Source organism: Podarcis vaucheri, assembly GCF_965113315.1.
Source record: "Podarcis vaucheri genome assembly, chromosome: 9".
Classification (NCBI taxonomy): domain Eukaryota; kingdom Metazoa; phylum Chordata; class Lepidosauria; order Squamata; family Lacertidae; genus Podarcis; species Podarcis vaucheri.
Genome location: NC_138767.1, coordinates 6,978,925 through 6,999,855, shown reverse-complemented (window position 1 = coordinate 6,999,855; position 20,931 = coordinate 6,978,925). Strand labels below are relative to the sequence as shown.

The following is a 20,931-nucleotide window of genomic DNA, read 5'->3' as shown; positions in this document are numbered from 1 at the left end:
CTTCTCTAATAAACACCGAGGGCTTTGCAATGGACCAGGAGCGCACTAGCGTTAGCGGCAGCGCCGTCGACCAGCCCTTTGCTGCTCTCTAGCGTCTCTCGGTCGCCTCGCCCAGGAAATGGAAATCCTTCAATGAAGCTATTTTCGGTATATAAATATATATATATATCTGTAAGGGCCTCCCTCCCACCCACCCACCCCCCACGACCCAGCGCGTTATCCCACCGCCCCCCGCGCGCTCCGTCCCTCTTTTTTAAAAATTAAGAGGAGTCTCTCCTTTGCCTCCCTCCCGCCTCTCCTGCGCACGGTTGGCCAGCCACCCTCGCTGCCAAACTTGCAGAGCCAGCCCCTCCGGCCACCCTACGCCGGCAGAAGGATGCCACAAGCCCTCTAGGAGGAGTTGAGGAAGGCGACTTGCTGGATTTCGCTGCTGCTGCGCCGTAGATCTCGCTGCAGAGAGAGAGGGAGAGAGATTGACAACCCGGGAGGCGCAGAGCACGCAAAGCTCCCCAGCGCAAAGTTTGCGCGCCCGGACGCAGCCTACTTTTGCTCCTCTGGCTCCCCAACCGTCGCTTCTCTCCCGCTCCGATTGGAGAGGGCTCGGATTTAGCTGCAGAGGCACCGGCGGCGTCTTCCCCGCCGTTCCCCTTTTCTCTCCCTCCGCGCTCCTGCGTCGCATCCTCTGGACCGACAAGCTGGAAGGATGTCAAGCAGCCGGCTCTGGACACTGACGACGCGACGCTTGCGCCCAGCTCGGTCCTTCTTCCCGAAGCCTCCGCAGCCAACGCATCTTCCTGGATGAAGGACCCTCGATGGGGGAAACAAGCGGGGGGCCGACAGGAGTTATTTAAAGGAGTGATTTGCTGCCTTCTCACCCCCGGTCCCAATTTTCTGTTTTATTTTTTATTCCCACCCCCGCACCCCCGCGTACAGGGGTTGTTGCTGCTCAGCCTTTTTACAAGGGACTTTTGCAAACGCGCGCGTGCGTTGGAGAGGTACAAGGAGAAACGTCAAATACTTTTTTATCTTATTACTGAGTGGAGGAGGTGGCTGAGGACGAAGGGGACAGCTCAGGGGCCACACACACAAACACACCTGATGGACAGAGAGGTGAGAGGGGGGAGGGAGGGAGGGAGGTGAAAGAGGTAGCCCGCGCAGCATTGCCCGGGGAGGAGAGAGAAAGAAAGCGGGTTCCTTGAGATCCATCACCTTTGCAAGATGATTTTGCTGCTCATGTGTGTGTGCAAGAAGTGAGAAGAGTAGGGACACAACAGCATCCCTGGTGGCGTGCAGTGACGTGGATAGAGGTCCACCTTTGCAGGAAACGATGGTGTAAAAAAAAAAAGGATTGCAGAGGAGGAGAGAGATAAGTGGGAGGAAACTCCTCGTGTGCAAAAAGAGAGACTTTTTTCTCTCTCTTGGGAGTGTGGAGTTCAAAATCATTATAGGTGATTCTGGGGATGGTACCAGGGAGAGAGTGAGCCATGCCTGTTGCTCATCTCCTAGGCACCTCCATCACGCTCAACCCATCTCCCATGGAGACTGGCCCCTTTTGAAAAAGAATGACTTTCCCTGACCGGATTAATGCCAGCTTGAATGGGAACCACACGGGAGAAGAAGCCGAGGGGGTCAACGGGTCCTGGGCAGGGGGGGATGTTGACCCCGACAACAGCACCTCCTTGGCACTGAGGTTGACCTTGCAGTCGGTGGGCGTGGGGGTCTTCCTCGCCCTCTTCATCCTCTCGGCCATCGTGGGCAATATCCTGGTCATCCTCTCGGTGGCCTGCAACCGTCAGTTGCAGACTGTGACCAACTACTTCATCATCAACTTGGCCATTGCTGACCTGCTGCTCAGCACCACTGTCCTGCCCTTCTCGGCCACCTTGGAAGTTCTGGACCTGTGGATCTTTGGCCGCATCTTCTGCGACATCTGGGCAGCGGTAGACGTCCTCTGCTGTACCGCCTCCATCATGAGCCTGTGCATCATCTCTGTGGATCGGTACATCGGGGTCAAATACTCGCTCAAGTACCCCACCATTATGACCGAGAAGAAGGCGGTCATCATCCTAGTGGTGGTCTGGCTCTCTTCCATGGTCATCTCCATTGGGCCCCTCTTGGGCTGGAAGGAGGAGCCGCCCGAAAACGACGAAACCTGCAGCATCACGATGGAGCCGGGCTATGCCATCTTCTCTTCGCTCTTCTCCTTCTACTTGCCACTCATGGTCATCCTGGTGATGTACTTCAACATCTACGTGGTGGCAAGGAGGACCACCAAGAGCTTGGAGGCCGGGGTCAAGAGAGAGCGTGGGAAGTCCATGGAAGTGGTGCTCAGGATCCACTGCCGCAGTGTCCTCGAGGACTCCCTGGCCGCCAGCACCAAGGGCAAAGGGCACACCTTCAGGAGCTCTCTCTCAGTGCGCCTCTTGAAGTTCTCCAGGGAGAAGAAAGCGGCCAAAACTCTTGCTATCGTTGTCGGGGTTTTCATCCTCTGCTGGCTGCCTTTCTTTTTCGTGCTGTCATTCGGTAAGTGAGGCACCTTGACTTCTGTTGTGCGATGTTCACATGATGCGAATTCTCTTTTACATGATATCTGTCTTCTCTTCTTACATTGCATCTATCTTCACTTTTATATTTTTATATGTGGTGTGTTTCAATGGTCCTGACTTTATAGATAGATATTTTAAAGTATGTTGCTTACCATTACGTCTTATTTGTGATACTTTTTTTAAAAAAATGTTTTATTGTACATCGCCCTGAGCTCCTTTAGAGGAAGGGTGATCCAGCAATGTGATTAATAAATTGTGAATTCCAGTTGCTCCTTAAGGGTGAACTTTACAACCTTGTTAAGTCTACTTTTCTAGGTTCCATTAGAAATAAACTAGGCTGGCAGTGGGGATAACTATCAGCCAATGTGAGCCATCCAGTAAACCTTGAATCCCATTAGAAGAAGAAGAAGAGTTTGGATTTGATATCCCGCCTTTCACTCCCCTTCAGGAGTCTCAAAGCGGCTAACATTCTCCTTTCCCTTCCTCCCCCACAACAAACACTCTGTGAGGTGAGTGGGGCTGAGAGACTTCACAGAAGTGTGACTGGCCCAAGGTCACCCAGCAGCTGCATGTGGAGGAGCGGAGACACGAACCCGGTTTCCCAGATTACGTGACTACCGCTCTTAACCACTACACCACACTGGCTCTCAGTGATATTCTGGATGGCTTCTTCTTATCATTACATTTTGGCCTTGCCACTCCACCTGTCCAATTAAGCCAGCAGTGGCCTCCCTTGCAGGACTGTTGTTGTTGTGACCCCACAGAATATAGTTGCTCAGAGCCTAGATGAGAAGAGGACAATTCTTTGTTTAATTTCCTTATTTGAAACGTTTCTGTCCACCTGCAAGTGAGAAAACACAGTCATCACCAAGACTCAACTGCTTGTATATAAAAAAAGTATGTTGATATCCCATAGTAACAATGTCCCACACGGACATAAATAATCGTACAAAGTTATATAGAATTTTCTCATGTTGCAATGAGCCATACAAGCAGAAAAGTAGCCATACTACGGAATACTGGTACTTGTCAACTAATTGACTGAAAATGCAAATTTTAAAACATGCTTATCATATGACTCGAGTGGTATCCAAACACTCACTGCTAATCTCATCCTAGGCGCTTTGTAAGAGAATCAGACCCATTATTCCACTGAGCTCAGCAATGTCTATATTAAATAGAAGAGGTACTCTGGGGTTTCAGGTAGGCAGCCTTTGCCAGTCCTACCTGGAGATGCCAGGGACTGAATCTGGCTCTGCCACTGAGCCACAGTCAGTCCCAAACGAAAGCAGCTGCCTTACCCCATGTCAGACCATTGGTACATCTAGCTGGCTGGCAGTGGCTCTCCAAGGCTTCCCACCAGGAGATGCTGGGGATTGAACCAGGAACCTTCTGCATGAAAGGACCAAACTACCACCCTTCCCCTAATCTGCATGGCAGGGTCATGCTATAGATAGGAGGCAGTGCTCTTTTTTGAAGCACCACTCAGCATCTGGTGATTCATGCTCATTTGAAAGCAAGAAGCACCCATCAAATTTGCACGGGAGCTCAAGCCCCTTGATGTTGACTACTCCAAGGACTGTGGTGGAATGGGGAGTGGAGAATACCCAGCAGTTTGCTGTCCCATGCGGCTGCACTGCACATCGGAAGGTGCGTCTCCCAAGGTCCTTTGCAGCCATGCAAAGGATGCCGGGACACCAGGCACTCAGCTGCATGGAAATCCAAAAGAGGTGCCCAGGTATCTTCTTTGCAAAGGCAGGCATCGCTCAGATTGCAACCAGATTCCTGGTACCCTCGACCAATATCACTGCCTCCCCTGTGAAATATGACAATGAGACTTTCCCTCTTCATTCTGATTCAGGGCAGTCTTTCCAAAGTCACCTGGTACAGACAGGCTGTTGATTTGTTAGTCTTACCCATGCTACAAAGCTAAAACAGTTGGTTTCCACCATCAGGAAAACACCTCCCCAAAGTGTGATGGGGTGCCACAGACCCTGCCAGGCAAAGCCTACCTGCCCCACCCAAGGGAGCCCATTGGTAGCTAAATGGAATCTCTGTGCTCAAAGTCAACAATGGAAAACAACAGTGAAACATTAGCCTTTATTAATATGTTTCCCAGTGGCATTTGCCTGGGTTTGGACTCAGAACTCCTCCAAGCAACCTGCTTACTGAGCCATCATCCTTCATGCAGAGATGAGACTCTCTCTAGTCTTTATTGCACATTGGTTCTGATATGTTAGTGGGGAGGTTATATGATGAGTGTCCATTCTGTATTCATCCCACTTTGCTTTTGAAGTGGTGGTTTCTATTAATCATTTGTTTAGCTCACACTTTTCCTTGTCTCTTTCCTCACTGCAAAAAAAGAAAAGTCTGCTTTTGTTTTGTTTTCAAAGTGGATTTCTTGAGCCAGGGCAACAGAGCACTTCAATCCAATCTACCAAAATTTCCTGGTTGTTTTTTTTTTTTTTTTTTTTTTTGAGAATTATTTTGCTCATAGAATTATGGCATTCTGAAGGCAGCCTAGATAGAGGGCTGGACCAGAGAGAGAGACAAGGGACTTTCCCAAGGCCACGAAGTGAATGTGAGGCAAAGGTGGAATCTGACTCAAACACAAGCAAATCTCCCCTTCAGAAAAGAGACATGCCTATCCCAATATTTTCTGCAATCGCACAGTATGACATGCTAAAAATGCTCCTCTTCTCTCCGCCATCAGAAAGTCAATCACTGCAGATCCAAAAATAAATTTAGGAGGCTGGCAGGATCATTACCTTATTCCATCCCACTGACTGTTTGCTATGATGCTAATAGGGAGCTTCCATGCTTAGAAGCAGTCTACCCTAGAATGCTTTTATTTATCTCTTTGCTTTCAAGCATATACAACACCTTTTCATATGAGTTTCTAAAGGATCTTGGAAACTAAAGCTGTGTGCACACTCCTGCTTACTTTGTATCCAGTATGCTGCCACTGCTGGTTTAGGAACCAGGGTACACATGACAATAGCCACAATCCATATCTATTCTGTATATATCCTACTGATTCTTAGGAAATGCTGTTCTTTGATGCATTTTTTCTGTGCAAATGGAGGAAAAGAGCAAGCTAGCTGGGGAAGGGCTGTAGCTCAGCAGCTCTCTCTGTTGCAAGGAAACCTGTAAGAACTGTAGAAGCAGACTGGAAGAAACTCTCTCTTCTTATTTTTTACTTTTTTGTATGCTAAATTCTAACCCTCGTGATTCGTGGATAAGCAAAGAGGAAGCAATTATTCATCGTGTCCACAGATGATAGAAAAAGATGCAATGGTTTTAAAATTATAAAAAGGGGGTGATTGGATTAAGCTAGAGAGGAGACGACTGTCTAGCAAGTCAATCCACTGCTCCCTGTGTCCGGTTTGGCAGAGACGGATTTAGGACAGCACGGCCGGTTCTGCCATGCTGGGCGCCAAGCCTAGGGGGCACTGCAGGACATCACAACTATGACATAGTGAATAGAGCAGAACAGAAGTTGAGAGGCATGGAGGGGCTCCGGATTTGGGGCTTTTACAGGGTGCTGCTGAAATTTGAAGTCCAAAGTCCGCCCCTCATGGGGAACCAATGGCTCTTCCCATGTTGCTCAACTCCAGTTCCCATCAACCCCAGCCAGCACGGCCAAGCATGATGGCAGCTGTAGTCCAACAATATTGGGAGGACCACTGATTCCCCATCCCTGGTCTAGGCTGACCAGGGTCTCCTTACGGGGAGTCTTTCCTAGCCCTACATGGTGAAGCTCAGGATCAAACCTGTGACCGTCTACATAGAAAGCAGATGCACTGCCACAGAGCTATGGCCTCTCCCCATTGTTTGTAGGAGTGGATAATTGCCTCCAATCTAACCATGGTTTGCAAAATCTACCCACAGCTGAGCTTTAGACATAGGAATCTGCTTCATACCGAGGAAGGCCGTTCGTTTATCTTGCCCAGTGTTAGCTGAACTGACTGGCAGCATCTTCCCAGGGTTCTCTTCCATGAATTTGTCCAATCCTCCTGGAGAATTGAGTTCCATAGTTTAATTATGTGTTGCATAGCTGCGTTGCTCTGTCGTTTCCTGCTCAAGGTCTGTCCTGCAGCAAGTTGTTCCTGGGAGCCAACCCAGCCTAGATGGCCATTGAGGTCCCTTCCATCTCTACAATTTTATGATTCGATGAATCCCAGCGTGTGGAGGAGCCACAGTGCACAGCTCCCCCCCACCTGATGAGTCTCATGAGACCAGGGCCCTGCAGGATCTGATTTCTTTCTGCAGGGCCTGTAAGACAGAGTTGTTCCGCCTGGCCTTTGGCTTGGAATCAACTTGATCCCCTTCCCCTCTTTCCTTTTTTGTTTCTCTTTCTGTGATGGAACTCCTATTTGGGGACTTCCCTGGCTTTTTTCTGGCCCACGTAGGACCAGTCTGGATAATTGGCCTTGGTGAAGATTTGACATTTTCATCCCCCAAAAGCTTTTGATTTGAGTTTCTACTGAAAGGAGGCTGCATTTTAATGTTGTATTTAAATCAATTGTTTTTATATCTGGTGTTAGCCGTCCTGAGCCCGGTCTTGGCTGGGGAGGATGGGGTAGAAATCATTATTATTATTATTATTATTATTATTATTATTATTATTATTATTATGCATCTTGGCATGTGTTATCCCCAGGAAAGGAGCTGGGTTGCAAAATCTCCTAGATATCACCGTCCTCATCAACAACTAGGCTGAGCTATTTGGAGAACTCGCAGAATCTTTTCTGGTGCCTTCTGCGGAAAGTTTGAAATGCCACCTGTGAAGGTTGCTTTTTGCCTTGATGGGTATCTGTAACAGGAGCCGCTTCCCTCCCAACCCCACAGATTCTCTGCTCCCCAGAGTAACGATGCAGTCATCAAGAAGTACCTGTGCAATTAATCAAGACAAGTTTGCCTGGCTAATGAGGCAATTTGGAAAAGCTGTTTGTTCAACAAGGGAGAAATGGCTGATTAGTTGGTGGTCTCCTTTTCCTCCCTGCCTTGGGGGTTAAAGACTTCTGCCTTTGCACCGTCATAAGGGCCACTCAGCATTCCTGTGAAATGACATACTGTATGCAAAAATTATCCTTTAGATTTACCCTGATTTTAGTCCCATAATGAGCAGGTTGCCTATGCTTGTGGACTTTGTGCAGATCTCATTCTCACGCTTCTGTCTGATTCCACTTATTGCTATCAACCTTCCAAGAAGTCTGCTAGCCTGTAAAAGGGGCATATTTTTAGCGCGGCTTCTTACAAGCTATTTGGAAAGGCTAAAGTAAGAGTGAATCTATACTCAGATGATGGGGGGATAGGATTTTGGAACATGCCATATCAAATGGCAGGCGGGTGCTGATTTATTTTTTTTTAAGAACTTGGCTTCTAAAAAGCTAGCACCTAAAGCTTTATCCTTGGTGTTCTAGTTTTCTGCATGCAGGGAGTTTTCTGCATTCAAAAATGGAACTCAACGGCATTCTGAACTGGCATAGTCCTCAGAATCCATCCACTTCAGTCAGCTACCTAATGTGAGGAAGGGCCATGACTGGAGCATGTACCATAAATGCAGAATGCACTGATTCAATCCCCAACATCACTCTCCTCTTTTCCAGGCTAAACATACCCAGATCCTTCAACTGCTCCTCATAAGGCTCGTTTTCCAGGCCCTCCTCTGCACACAACCCAGCTTGTCTACATCCTTCTTAAATTGGATGGCGGCTAACAGATTGAGGTTGAATCCTGACAAGACAGAAGTACTGTTTTGGGGGGACAGGGGGCGGGCGGGTGTGGGGGATTCCCTGGTCCTGAATGGGGTAACGGTGCCCCTGAAGGAACAGGTGCGCAGCCTGGGAGTCATTTTGGACTCACAGCTGTCCATGGAGGCACAGGTTAATTCTGTGCCCAGGGCAGCTGTCTACCAGCTCCACCTGGTACGCAGGCTGAGACCCTACCTGCCCGCGGACTGTCTTGCCAGAGTGGTGCATGCTCTAGTTATCTCCCGCTTGGACTACTGCAACGCGCTCTACGTGGGGCTACCTTTGAAGGTGACCCGGAAACTGCAATTAATCCAGAATGCGGCAGCTAGACTGGTGACTGGGAGTGGCAGCTGGGACCACATAACACCGGTTCTGAGAGATCTGCATTGGCTCCCAGTACGTTTCCGAGCACAATTCAAAGTGTTGGTGCTGACCTTTAAAGCCCTAAATGGCCTCAGTCCAGTATACCTGAAGGAGCGTCTCCATCCCCATCGTTCAGCCCGGACACTGAGGTCCAGAGCCAAGGGCCTTCTGGCGGTTCCCTCATTGCGAGAAGTAAGGTTACAGGGAACCAGGCAGAGGGCCTTCTCGGTAGTGGCACCTGCCCTGTGGAACGCCCTCCCACCAGATGTCAAAGCAATAAACAACTATTTTACTTTTAAAAGTCATCTGAAGGCAGCCCTCTTTAGGGAAGTTTTTAATGTTTGAAGCTGTACTGTTTTTAATATTCAGTTGGAAGCCGCCCAGAGTGGCTGGGGAAACCCGGCCAGATGGGCGGGGTATAAATAATAAATTATTATTATTATTATTATTATTATTATTATGGCACCCAGAACTGGACACAGTATTCCAGGTGTGGTCTGATCAAGGCAGAATAGAGCTGGACTAGTACTTCCCTTGATCCCTTAATCTGGACACTAGACTGCGGTTGATGCAGCCTAGAACAGCATGAGCTTTTTCTTCTTCTGCATCACCCTTGTTAAGCTTGTGGTCCACCAAGACCCCTAGATCCTTTTCACATGTACTGCTAGTAAGCCAGGTGTCCCCTATCCTATATTTGTGCATCTGGTTCTTCCTGCCTAAGTGCAGAACTTCACATTTTCCCCTATGTATAATGTATAGTTGACCTATACATTACAGAGAAAAGGTGGCAAAATGAGTTGCTAGAATTCTGGACTGCATGATTTCAGAATGCGAAAGGGTTGATGATGATGATGATGATTATACGATGATGATGGTGATGATGATGATGATGATGATGATTATACAGTGGTACCTCAGATTAAGAACTTAATTCGTTCCGGAGGTCCTTTCTTAACCTGAAACTGTTCTTAACCTGAAGCACCACTGTAGCTAATGGGGCCTCCCGCTGCCGCCGCACCACTGGTGCTCAATTTCTGTTCTCATCCTGAAGCAAAGTTCTTAACCCAAGGTACTATTTCTGGGTTAGCGGAGTCTGTAACCTGAAGCGTCTGTAACCTGAAGTGTCTGTAACCCAAGGTACCACTGTACTGCCCTATACCCACAGGTCTCGGGGCAGTTCACAAGATAAAATGACACAGGATGGCTCATAATATTGCATCACCCGCTGCCTGTTGCACAGTTTTTCTACATGCAAGGGAGCTTCTTTTTCCATTTGAGGAGTCAATGGGTGGATGGAGGAGACAGATGACAACATTTATATGGCAGGCGCATCTTAAGCAGATGTCAGTGTCAATGGGATGCTCCTTAATTATGCAGATGGGCATGCTTAAATTCCTGGAAACCCTTGTAAATCTCTGATGAAGCCATAAGGTAGCCCGTTCCCGTCTCTCAAGAGGGGCAGAGAGTCCTATCTGGGGATGTACCAGGAGCGAGTGCAGCAGGCCAAACATCTGGTAACTTGTAAGCTTTTAATTGAAAAAGAAAGAAAGAAGCTGGGGAAGCAAGGTTGTCCGGAATCTTTATTGCTCCATTTCACGTTCCCTGGGATATATTTAACGGGGACATTTTTATCAGATAGAATAAGAGATAAAAAGTGACTGGGCTATTTTTATACAGTCCGGCGGAGCGGACATGACTCAGCGTTTACCTATCTGGAATAAGGATTAAGGGATCTGAGTTGGTGGAAATGAAGAGGCCACAGTTGGCTGGAAAACCAAACAGCGAGAGAATTGGAAGTGGTCCAGTCGCTTGTGCCCCAGGTTCTCTTGGGGATTTTCTGTCTCTGCATCAGCCTGATAGCTGGATGGCTAGGAAATGCCAGCTCAGCAAGGATCAGGCGATGCAAGCGGCCCAATAAGATTCTTCCTGGTCCTATAAAACATCTGGCATTGGCATGGTTGCTCTGATCTCTGGGTGCATGTGTGGAGGTTTAAGTTAAGGCCAGCAGATATGGTCCCCGATCCATGTATTCTTCATGTGCCTTCTCCATGGGAGGTCTGGAGGGTGGCAATATGAGAACAGGGCCTTATCTGCAGTGGCTCCCCATTTGTGGAATGCTCTGCCCAGGGAGATTCAGTTGGCGCCTTCATTATACACCTTTAGGCGCCAGGCGAAAACGTTCCTCTTTAACCAGGTCTTTGGCGGATTGAAATTCAATGCCCTTGGGGAGGCAGGGTTTTACTGGGTTGTTTTTGTTTTAATCATGTATTTTGTGTTTTTATGTTGTGATTTTATGCTGTAGCCAACCGGAGACCTTCAGGTTAGGGCTGTATACAAATTTAAATATAGCGGACCCTTGGCTTACCCAAGGGTAACATAAACTTCGGGTTGTGAAAGCGGCAAACCCGGAAGTATTTTTCCAGGTTTCGCCGTTCGTGCATGTGCAGAAGTGCTAAACCGCATCATGCGCATGCGCAGCAGCGATCCTCCAGTTGCGAATTCCTCGGGATGTGGCCGGACCTCCGGAACGAATCCTCTTCACAACCGGAGGTACCACTGTAACAATAACAACAATAACAGCATTCAGTGAACATGTCAGCAAAAACATGGGCTTTTTTCTCATTCTCTCTCTCTCTCTCTCATTCACTCTCTCTGCGATGAACTAGCCAGGCCATCAGCTTACTGTCCAGGATTAATGCTGCTTATCTTTTCTAATATTACTTGTGGATGGCTTAGAGAAGGGGTTAAGGGCCATGACTCAGCGACAGAACATCTGCCTTGTTGCAGAAGCCCCAGGGGCAATCTCTGGCATCCCCAAGCAGGGCTGAGAGTGAACGCCGCCAGACACCATGGAGAGCTGCTGCTGGCCAGTGTAGACAACACTAAGGTAGATGGACCTGTGAACTGACTTGCTGTGATGCAGCTTCCTGTGTTGCAGGAGATCTCACTGTCTTTGAGTGTTCTAGATGCATGTTAAGAAAAGATGCCTGATAGGGCATCGTAGGCAAGGGTGCAAGTTCTCCTTCCCACCCCAGATCACTGTACTAAGTGTCTTCCACAAGTCTTCTGAAGCAGGGAGCCTCCTGTACACATAGAAGCTTCAAAGCATGGGACTGCTTTGAAAGAGGGTTTGACAAGCTCTTGGAGGAGCTAATGGCTATTAACCCTGATCGATAAGTTCTGCCTCCACTGTCGGAAGTAGCTTCTTCTTCTTTGGCGATCACTCGTAGCTGAGTAAGATTGTCTTCCATGAACACAGTCTTAACAGTGATTTCGTAAATGACTGTGGAGGCCAATTCTGGACCCACACGTCCTTCCACAGTGGGGACATAGGTTTCCGGGTGGGAGTTGATCACGGTGTGGATTTGCCAAGCATGCCTTCCTCTTAGTACGTTTCTCCCTTTTATCCTGAGTTCGAGTATCTTCAAAGCCCATGACACCTTTGGTAAAGGCTGTTCTCCAACTGGAGCCCTCGCAGGCCAGTGTTTTCCAGTTCTCAGTGTTTATACTACATGTTATTTACTGAAGTTCTCACCCTGGGCCAGCAGGGGGGTACTGTAGATAGTTTTCACTCAGGTCCACATATACAAATAAGGAATTGAAAGTGATGTTCAGTGATTGGATAGTTACGGAAAGTTGTTACTGTTGCCTTGTAGTTGAGCTCTATATAAGCAGGTTGGCTGAACTTTTCAGTTCAGTTCTGGCCTGTGAATAAACAAGAGCTGTCTGAAGAATCGCTGTGTCATCTGATATGTTCACCCACAACTTAACACTACATTTTTAAAGATTTGCCTTGAGAGAGTCTTTAAACCTCTTTTGTTGACCACCAGCATTACACTTTCCATTTTTAAGTTTGGAATAGAGTAGTTGCTTTGGAAGACGATAATCAGGCATCCGCACAACATGACCAGTCCCATTCCCACCACCCTTCTGAGTAATACCCCTCCCCACCTTCTCACTATATAGAAGGGTCTGGCAACTTCTGTTTCAGTATATCAGAAGAAGTGTGCATGCACACGAAAGCTCATACCAAGAACTAACTTAGTTGGTCTTTAAGGTGCTACTGGAAGGAATTTTTTTATTTTGACTATGGCAGACCAACACGGCTACCTATCTGTAACCAGTCCAATGAAGTTGATGTTGAAGTTGAAGGTAGCATGCTCCTGAGTACCAGTGGCTGGAAACTACAGGGGGTGGGAGAGCTTCTGTTGCAGTCGGGTCCTGTTTGCAGACTTCCCATAACGGGCATCTTGTTGGCCACTGTGAGAACAGGATGCTGGACTACATGGGCCTGATCCAGCAGCTGTCTTCTTGTTCTCCGATGACATCACCCCATGAGTCAGGGAGCAAAGACTGGCTGCGCTTAAAACAACAAAAGCATCATGGCAATTTTGAAAATAAACAGAATTTATTTGTCATTCTGCCGACAGCTGAAGACCTCCTTATTGCAATAGGCTTTGGGGAACTGACTGCTTTTAATGAAAGGGCTGGTGCTGTGCTGTTTTCATTGTAATTATCTGCAATATCGCATAGACTAATAGAATTGTAGAGCTGGAAGGGACCATGAGGGTCATCTAGTCCAGCCCCCTGCAATGCAGGAATCTTTTTGCCCAATGTGGGGCTCAAACCCACAACCCTGGGATTAAGAGTCTCCAGCTCTACCAACTGAGCCATCCCTGATGCGCTGACCCAACACAAGGTGGGTTAATGTTCTTTTAAGTGGGGAGGTGCAGCTGGTGCAATCCAGCTTCTGAGTCCACCATTGTTTACCTGTCCAGTATTCCCTTTGTGTGTGTTTTTAATTGACTCTGCTGGAACAAACAGAATTATCCAACACACTAATTTATTCCCACCACCTTCAGGAATGAAAAGAAAGGGGGCCAGGATGATAAACAGGAAAGCTTCTGAGCCACTCAAGTGATGGTGCCTGTAGAGTTTTAATTGTGAAGCTGTTCCCCGGAGTGGATATATATTCTCTCTCTTAAAGCCCAGCATTGTTGCAGAAATAGATGGACTCAGAAGGGCTAAGCAGCCTGAATTTACAGCCTGCCAGCTGAAAGGGGACTTTTATTTGATGGAGGTATTGTGCCCAAAGAAATATAGCTTGTCATCAAAGCCATGTGTTGTCCTGCGCTTTGGAAATGGAATGTCCCCCTTTAAAATGTTTTAACATTGAGCCATCCACTCTGGAAGGTAGTAATTAAATTAAATTTGGGGACTATTGCATGGTATATTAATTCCTGATTATACCCCGGCGAGCCGAGAAATAGCAAAAGTTGGTTGGAAAGCTTTGGATCGGAAGGAAGTTGCTCAAGGCACATATAATAAGGCAGCCTTATTTATACGCGCCTTTTCCTAAGCATGGAAAGTGTTTTAGGCCATCCTTCCCCAAACCGGTGCCCTCTGGTCTGAGCCAGCACAGTCTCATTGCAGTCAAAAACATCTGGAGGGTACCTGATTAGAGATCTTTAGCCTTTTGGTTTAAGTCATTGAGGATGCTCTAAGGCAGACTGGATTTTCTTGGTAAAGGTAAAGGGACCCCTGACCATTAGGTCCAGTCGCGGCCGACTCTGGAGTTGCGGCGCTCATCTCGCTTTATTGGCCGAGGGAGCTGGCGAACAGCTTCCGGGTCATGTGGCCAGCATGACTAAGTCGTTTCTGGCGAACCAGAGCAGCGCACGGAAACGGCGTTTACCTATTTATTTACTTGCACTTTGATGTGCTTTCAAACTGCTAGGTTGGCAGGAGCAGGGACCGAGCAATGGGAGTTCACTCCATCGCGGGGATTCGAACTGCCGACCTTCTGATCGGCAAGTACTAGGCTCTGTGGTTTAACCCACAGCGCCACCCGCGTCCCAATATTTTCTTGGTATTTCCCCCTTTTTCTCCCCCTTAAAATAACAACCACGCAAACAGACTTGTAAAAGGGAGGGGAAAAAACATTTACTCAGAATACTTGCTGAAAAGAAACAGATACAGCAGATTTGTTCAGGCAGCCTTAAAATGGTAATTTGGTTGCAAAGACATACTGTACTTAAGTCTAGTTAGAAATGGTGTCTGAGCTCAGAGATGTAGATGTTCTCATGTTGCTTGCAGAAGAGGAAGAGGGTGTTCCTAAGTAGGTTGGACCTAACAGGGCCGGATTTAGGTTTGATGAGGCCCTAAGCTACTGAAGGTAATGGGGCCCTTTATATGTCCAGCGCTGTCCTTTGTCAACAACAAATTGTCACTGTTTTTTGTGTTGAATATATGCTATATGGTAATTTATGGACCTAATAGGTATCTAAAGCCATTTGCACATGCAGAATGTAGGCACCCTGTATATAGAAATGAGCAAACCAGTGATATTTTAGGGAGCAGGCCAGCAGGCGGGGCCCATGACTTATGGTACATCACAGGAGCCTACACAACACAAAACACTGTTGCTGTAGGTAGGTTTTATTTTATTTGTTTTTTATCTTAAATTTCAGAAACGTACATCCAGGGGTTTTTCCTTTACTTTTTTGGGGGGCCCCCAAGAGAGTGGGGCCCTAAGCTATAGCTTGTTTAGCTTATACAGTGGTGCCCTGCAAGACAAATGCCTCGCAAGACGGAAAACTCGCTAGACGAAAGAGTTTTCCGTTTTGGAGGTGCTTCGCAAAACGAATCTCCTATGGGCTTGCTTCGCAAGACGACAATGTCTTGCGAGTTCCTGCTGGTTCCCCCCCCCCCTTTTTCTAAGCCGCTAAGCCGATAAGCCGCTAAAAGCCGCTAATAGCGCTAATAGCGCTAATCCGTCAATGGGCTTGCTTCGCAAGACGAAAAAACCGCTAGACGAAGAGACTCTCAGAACGGATTCTTTTCATCTTGCGAGGCACCACTGTACGTAAATCCGGCACTGAACCTACACCCTCCCTCTGTCAGGGCACAGTGGGAGTGTTTCTCACAGAAACTGTGAGTTTCAGTTCCTGTCATGTGTCTACCTAGCAATACATGAATTTGACTGTGCTTTTAATATCCCGCAACTCTGACACTAGGATGTTGGGGCCCCTTTGGCTTGCTCCAGCAGCCAGGATCATCTCCTGCTCTTGAATTCTTGATTATGGTGTGCGTGCGCCTGATATTTTTATGCAACCTTCCTGCAAAGGCCACCACACGCACGCAGTATGCAGTAAATCTAAACAATTGAAAGAGCATCATAAAAACCAGGACCAGCCCAAGATATGTTACAGGCCTGGGGATCATTCATATGGAAATCCCCAGGTGTCAAAAAAGGCTGTTTATATATGCCACTACTTTCGTTAGCCCCAGAATGGAAAACGAGCGAGGTCCCAGCCAAAGAAGAATGGCAACTTAAACTGATGGAATATGTGCAGCTTGCTGATCTAATTTATAGAATAAGAGAAAAAGGAGAGTATATGTTTAAAGAAGACTGGGAAATGTTTATTCCAGTAGCACCTTAAAGACCAACTAAGTTAGTTCTTGGTATGAGCTTCCGTGTGCATGCACACTTCTTCAGATACACGCATACAGAATTCAGATACATGCATACAGAAGTGTGCATGCACACGAAAGCTCATACCAAGAACTAACTTAGTTGGTCTTTAAGGTGCTACTGGAAGGAATTTTTTTATTTTGACTATGGCAGACCAACACGGCTACCTATCTGTAACTGGGAAATGTTTATTGAGTATATGGGTGAAAATTGTGTACGTTTGAAAACGTTGGCAGCTTTAAGATAAATTCAACAGTGTTAATAAGTTTTGATGGATGTAAAAATTGAATACTGAATGATTTAGTTTATGTAAAATATGCAGGGATTTATGGCACGCAAACTGAACCATGGAAAGAGAAGAAGGGAAGTCACTGATATTTTTAGGTTGTTTAAATAAATATTCTAAAATGTAAAACAGAAAAACTTAATAAAAAATATACAAAAAGAAAGAAAGATATGTTACGGACTGAGCTGAAAATGATGCTCATTCCTTCCCCATTCCATGCAGACCAGCTGACCGGACTAGCAGCCAAGTTGAGCAGCAGAGGATCTGCTTTGCATGTAATAGATCCCAGTTTCGGTTCCTGGCATCTCCAGGTACAGCCAAAAGTGACCCTGCTCTAAAACCCTGGAGAGCCTCTGCCAGTCAGTGCAGACTACTCTGAGCTAGAAGGAACAAGGCTCTGACTTGTACTAAGGCAGCTTCCTGCTTTCCAGTGCATCTGATTTCAATCCTGGTGACAGGACAGCAATTCCCACCACACCTGACGGCAAGACGCTTGCTTAGAGCCCATGCAGTGCATGCAAAGCTGTGGCTCTCCAGTTCCTCCCTACCGTTTCCCGCCTGTCCCCCCAGCATCTCCCACCTGAGGCAAGCATCTTGTTCTGTCTAATGGTAGGGCCAGCCCTTCCAATGATTCTATGGTGCTTCCATGGGTAGGGAAGAATGAGGGCGGGCCGTGGACAGGAATAACATCCCCCTCATCCCTTTGCTCAGCCAAAACTTGGGAAAGAGGGAGATACACGATAATCATTTGCCGCACTTCCCAGTTGTTACAATTTTATTCCATCTTCCCTAATAAACGCCCTGCGAGGAAGGTCAGGTCGCCAAAGATGATGACCGCCTCATGAACATGCTTTAAGCTTTGCAGCTGAGTGCCGATTTAAATTTGGGGATAATCCGGCACTCTCCAGCCACCCCCAGCAGCTGGCAACCTCCCTAGAGGTTCCTGTCCTTTGCCCCCTGTTCCCCAGATCGCAGTTCTACCAATCCAAAGGCTGCCACTGCGAAACAGAGAAAGCCGCATTTCATAATGCCCAGTAATTTATTGGCACAGCAAAGGGCAGCCATGACTCGACTGGAGGAGACGGCTCTTTAATGCTAATCCTTATGGATAGCTCTCTCTGTTGATGCCGTCTTTCACTAATACGTTTGGTCGAAAGCCAGAGAGCTGTAGCCTCCAACAGTAACACCCACATGCCTGCGCACACAATATCCCGCTGGCAGGTAGCAAAATAGAAAAAGGCATTTCTTCTGTCTTGCGTGCCCTTCAAGAATTCTCAGCTTTGCAACAGAGACAAGCGGACTCTTGGAATAATGAATCTTGCAGAGCATTCTGATTATTAGGATGAGGAAATCCAGGGAGCCAGAAGGTGCTGGGAATGGGACTTGGGAAGCCAAGATGGTTAATGACTCCAACTTCCTTTTCTCCACTGCAAGCGGGAGGAGACGTTGGTTCTCTTCACTGGACCTCAGTTTTCACCATCTGTAAAATGGCAAAAACATTGCATGCTCCTTGGTGCACGGTGTAGGAATCCCGGTGAGAAAAATCCAAATCTGCCACATTACGGCCACCTCACCGCTATGTCCTCTCCCCACACCAATTCCCATCGCTCACAGTCTGTTAGATGTGTGCCAGGTCAGATCTTTGGACTTGAGCACAGGGAAAACTTTGAGGCGATTGTCTCCTTCAGATAGCTTCAGGTGGTGTTCTTCTGGCTTAACTTACCTCATAAGTTTGTTGCGATGGGAAAAGGGAGACAACCCATGCGCCCTGTTCTGAGGTCCTTAGATGAGTGTTGGGCTTTGAATGAACTTTTGATGCCTATGGTAAATACTGACTGATAGGCTTTCATTCAATATATTCATCTAGAGGTTTCTGGGCAAGCTCTGGGTACCGCATGCTGGTGGTGGATGGGGCCATAGGCAAAAGTGGCTGGAACAATGGGTGTGACTCTTACCTTTAAACCAGCCGTTTCCCCCCCGCTATTGTGCGACCTGCCTTCTTTTTTGCTCCCCTACCCTGGTTTCATGCAAGTCCAGGTTTGGGAGGATGCCCTACAAACCCTCCAGTGGGGGGCTGCGTGATGACAGCCTCACATTGTGTGTGCGTATTGTTACAAATATATATACAGTCGTACCTTGGTAGTCGAATGGAATCCGTTCCAGAAGTCCATTCAACTTCTAAAACGTTCAGAAACCAAACAGCCAGTCAGAAGGCATGGAAGCCGCATGTTATGTACTGAGTTGAATAGGATCCAAACTGAAGCAGTCTGATTGGTCCTAGAACAATAGGATCCAAATTGCAGCAGTCTGACTGGTCCTAGAACAATGCAGCAGTATGACTGGTTGGCAGGAACCACCCAATCATGCTCCAGATAAAAGTGAATCCACAACCTGATTGGCTTACAGTAGAATTCCGGAATTAGCCAATCATGTGCAGCCCATTGTGTAAATAATGTATATAAAGCAGATACTGTGAGGGAACTTTCATTCATTCCTCCTCACCACTATGAGCTGAATAAAGAGCATGAAATCACTTTGCGACCGCGCTAGACGGTCGGCTTCCAAAAATCGTTTGAAAACCAGAGCACTCACTTCCGGGTTTCGATTGTTCAGGAGCCGATTTGTTTGGGAGCCAAGGCATTCAAGATCCAAGGTACAACAGGAGAGAGAGAGATCCTCAGGTGAAGGGCTGAATATAAAGTTAATAAACCAAGTTTTAAAATAATACATATACACAGACAGGTGACAGTCACATATCCCTCTGTCTTTCTTTTTTTTATATATATAACATTTTTATTAACAATTTCCACATAACAAATTATCAAATCAAATCATCCTCATTATCCCCCCCCTTTTCCCTCCCCCCTCCCTGACGAACCCTCCCTTCCCCTCCCAAGACTTCCCTCAGGTCCTCTCTCTGATTTCTCAACTCATGTTGTTCTCTGCATACTGTAAAATTGTATACATCCTTTTATTATCTATCTACTATATTCACTCTTAATAAATGTGTGTATGTTTATTCGAAACCTGCCAAGGAGTCCAGTTCATTTTGTTGTCTTTTAAAATAATTTGTAAAAAGTTCCCATTCTTTTTTGAAGTCACAGTTGTTCTTCTCTCACAATTTGTATGTCAGTTTCGCCAATTCCGCATAGTCCATCAATTTCTCTTGCCACTGTTCTTTTGTCAGGGTTTCCTCATTCTGCCATCCTTGTGCTATCAAGACTCTTGCCGCTGTTGTAGCATACATAAATAAATTCTTTATAAATAAATTATTTATTTTCCTTGGCAGGTCTTGTCCTACAATCCCTAACAAAAATGATTCTGGTGTTTTTACAAATGTCATTTTAAACATTTTCTTCAATTCATTATATAGCATTTCCCATATTTTTTAAATTTCTCTGCATTCCCACCACATATGGTAAAAGGTCCCTTCCTTTTCTTTACATTTCCAGCATATGTTTGACCCGGTTTTATACGTTCTTGCTATCTGTACTGGTGTTATATACCATCTGTACATCATTTCCATGTAGTTTTCTTTCAAAAGAGAACAGTCTGTAAATTTTAAATCTATTTTCCACAATTTTCCCCAATCTTCAAGCAAGCAAGAGGCATTATTGCAGTTTGGGGACATATTCCAGACAGGCAAAAGCACCCAGGGATATCACAGAGGAGGGCGGGGGTGGGCAGAGGGTGGCCTAGGGAGGCTCTGGGAGGGGGGTGTTGATAATGACCGCTCCCCACATTAAATGGGGGTGTGTGCCCTGTGTGGCACCATTAGCACAGGCTTGGCTTGGCCGTCCACAGGTGGGATACCTGGAGGTCTCCGCCTACCTCAGCCAGTTGCCCAATCCCACCTGGGGAGGGGTCGCCAAGGTGATCAGGCCAGGTAGGGGGAGGGACCATCCTGCCCACACAATAGGGGGAGGATCTTACCTGGGAATCGTCAGTTGGCTCCCACCCTACCCGCCCTCAGTTAGGACTTCTTTTGCAGGTTAACCTCTTCTCCACAGGTACGCGGGCGCTGCTATGTCAAGATCGCTGTTAAAGGGCCGGAAAGGAATTCTCCTGCATTGGCAGGTTTGCCTTTCCCGTAGAAAACGTCACAACTTTGGCAGTATCAGGCCTTGGGGGGAATCCTTTAATCTATCTTCTCTAAATGAGGGTGAGCGTGTAGCGGTGACCCACGCCCCACTTCTCTTTGCAGCGGCGATACCAGGGTTCCCCGTTAAAGGGGTTGTTTATGCCTAGAGGTTATCATTTCTCTCCCCTGCGACCGCGGTGTAATGGGTGCGGGCTCTCTCTGCTTGAACATATGTTCTCCAGAGCCAGTCTGTTCCCCACACACACAGTGGTGTTCCCCAGATCCCCGGTGGGGGACTGGGAGGGATACATGCCCATTGCCTGAGCCGAGGTCCACCCACATCTGAAACAGTCATACCTCATGTTACATTTGCTTCAGGTTACGCGTTTTCAGGTTGCGTCCCAAGGCAACCCGGAAGTACCAGA

At 47.1% G+C, this 20,931-nt stretch overlaps 1 protein-coding gene across 1 annotated transcript in view; it reads left to right on the top strand.

Moving 5' to 3' along the window:
- Positions 1 to 279: 279 nt before the first annotated feature.
- The window catches only part of ADRA1D (adrenoceptor alpha 1D), a 63,773-nt gene continuing 43,121 nt past the window's right edge, over positions 280 to 20,931 (top strand). The window contains exon 1 of the mRNA XM_082236509.1: positions 280 to 2,523. Within this exon, the coding sequence (XP_082092635.1) occupies positions 1,563 to 2,523 (961 nt within the window). The 5' untranslated portion in view covers positions 280 to 1,562. The remainder of the gene's footprint in view (positions 2,524 to 20,931) is intronic.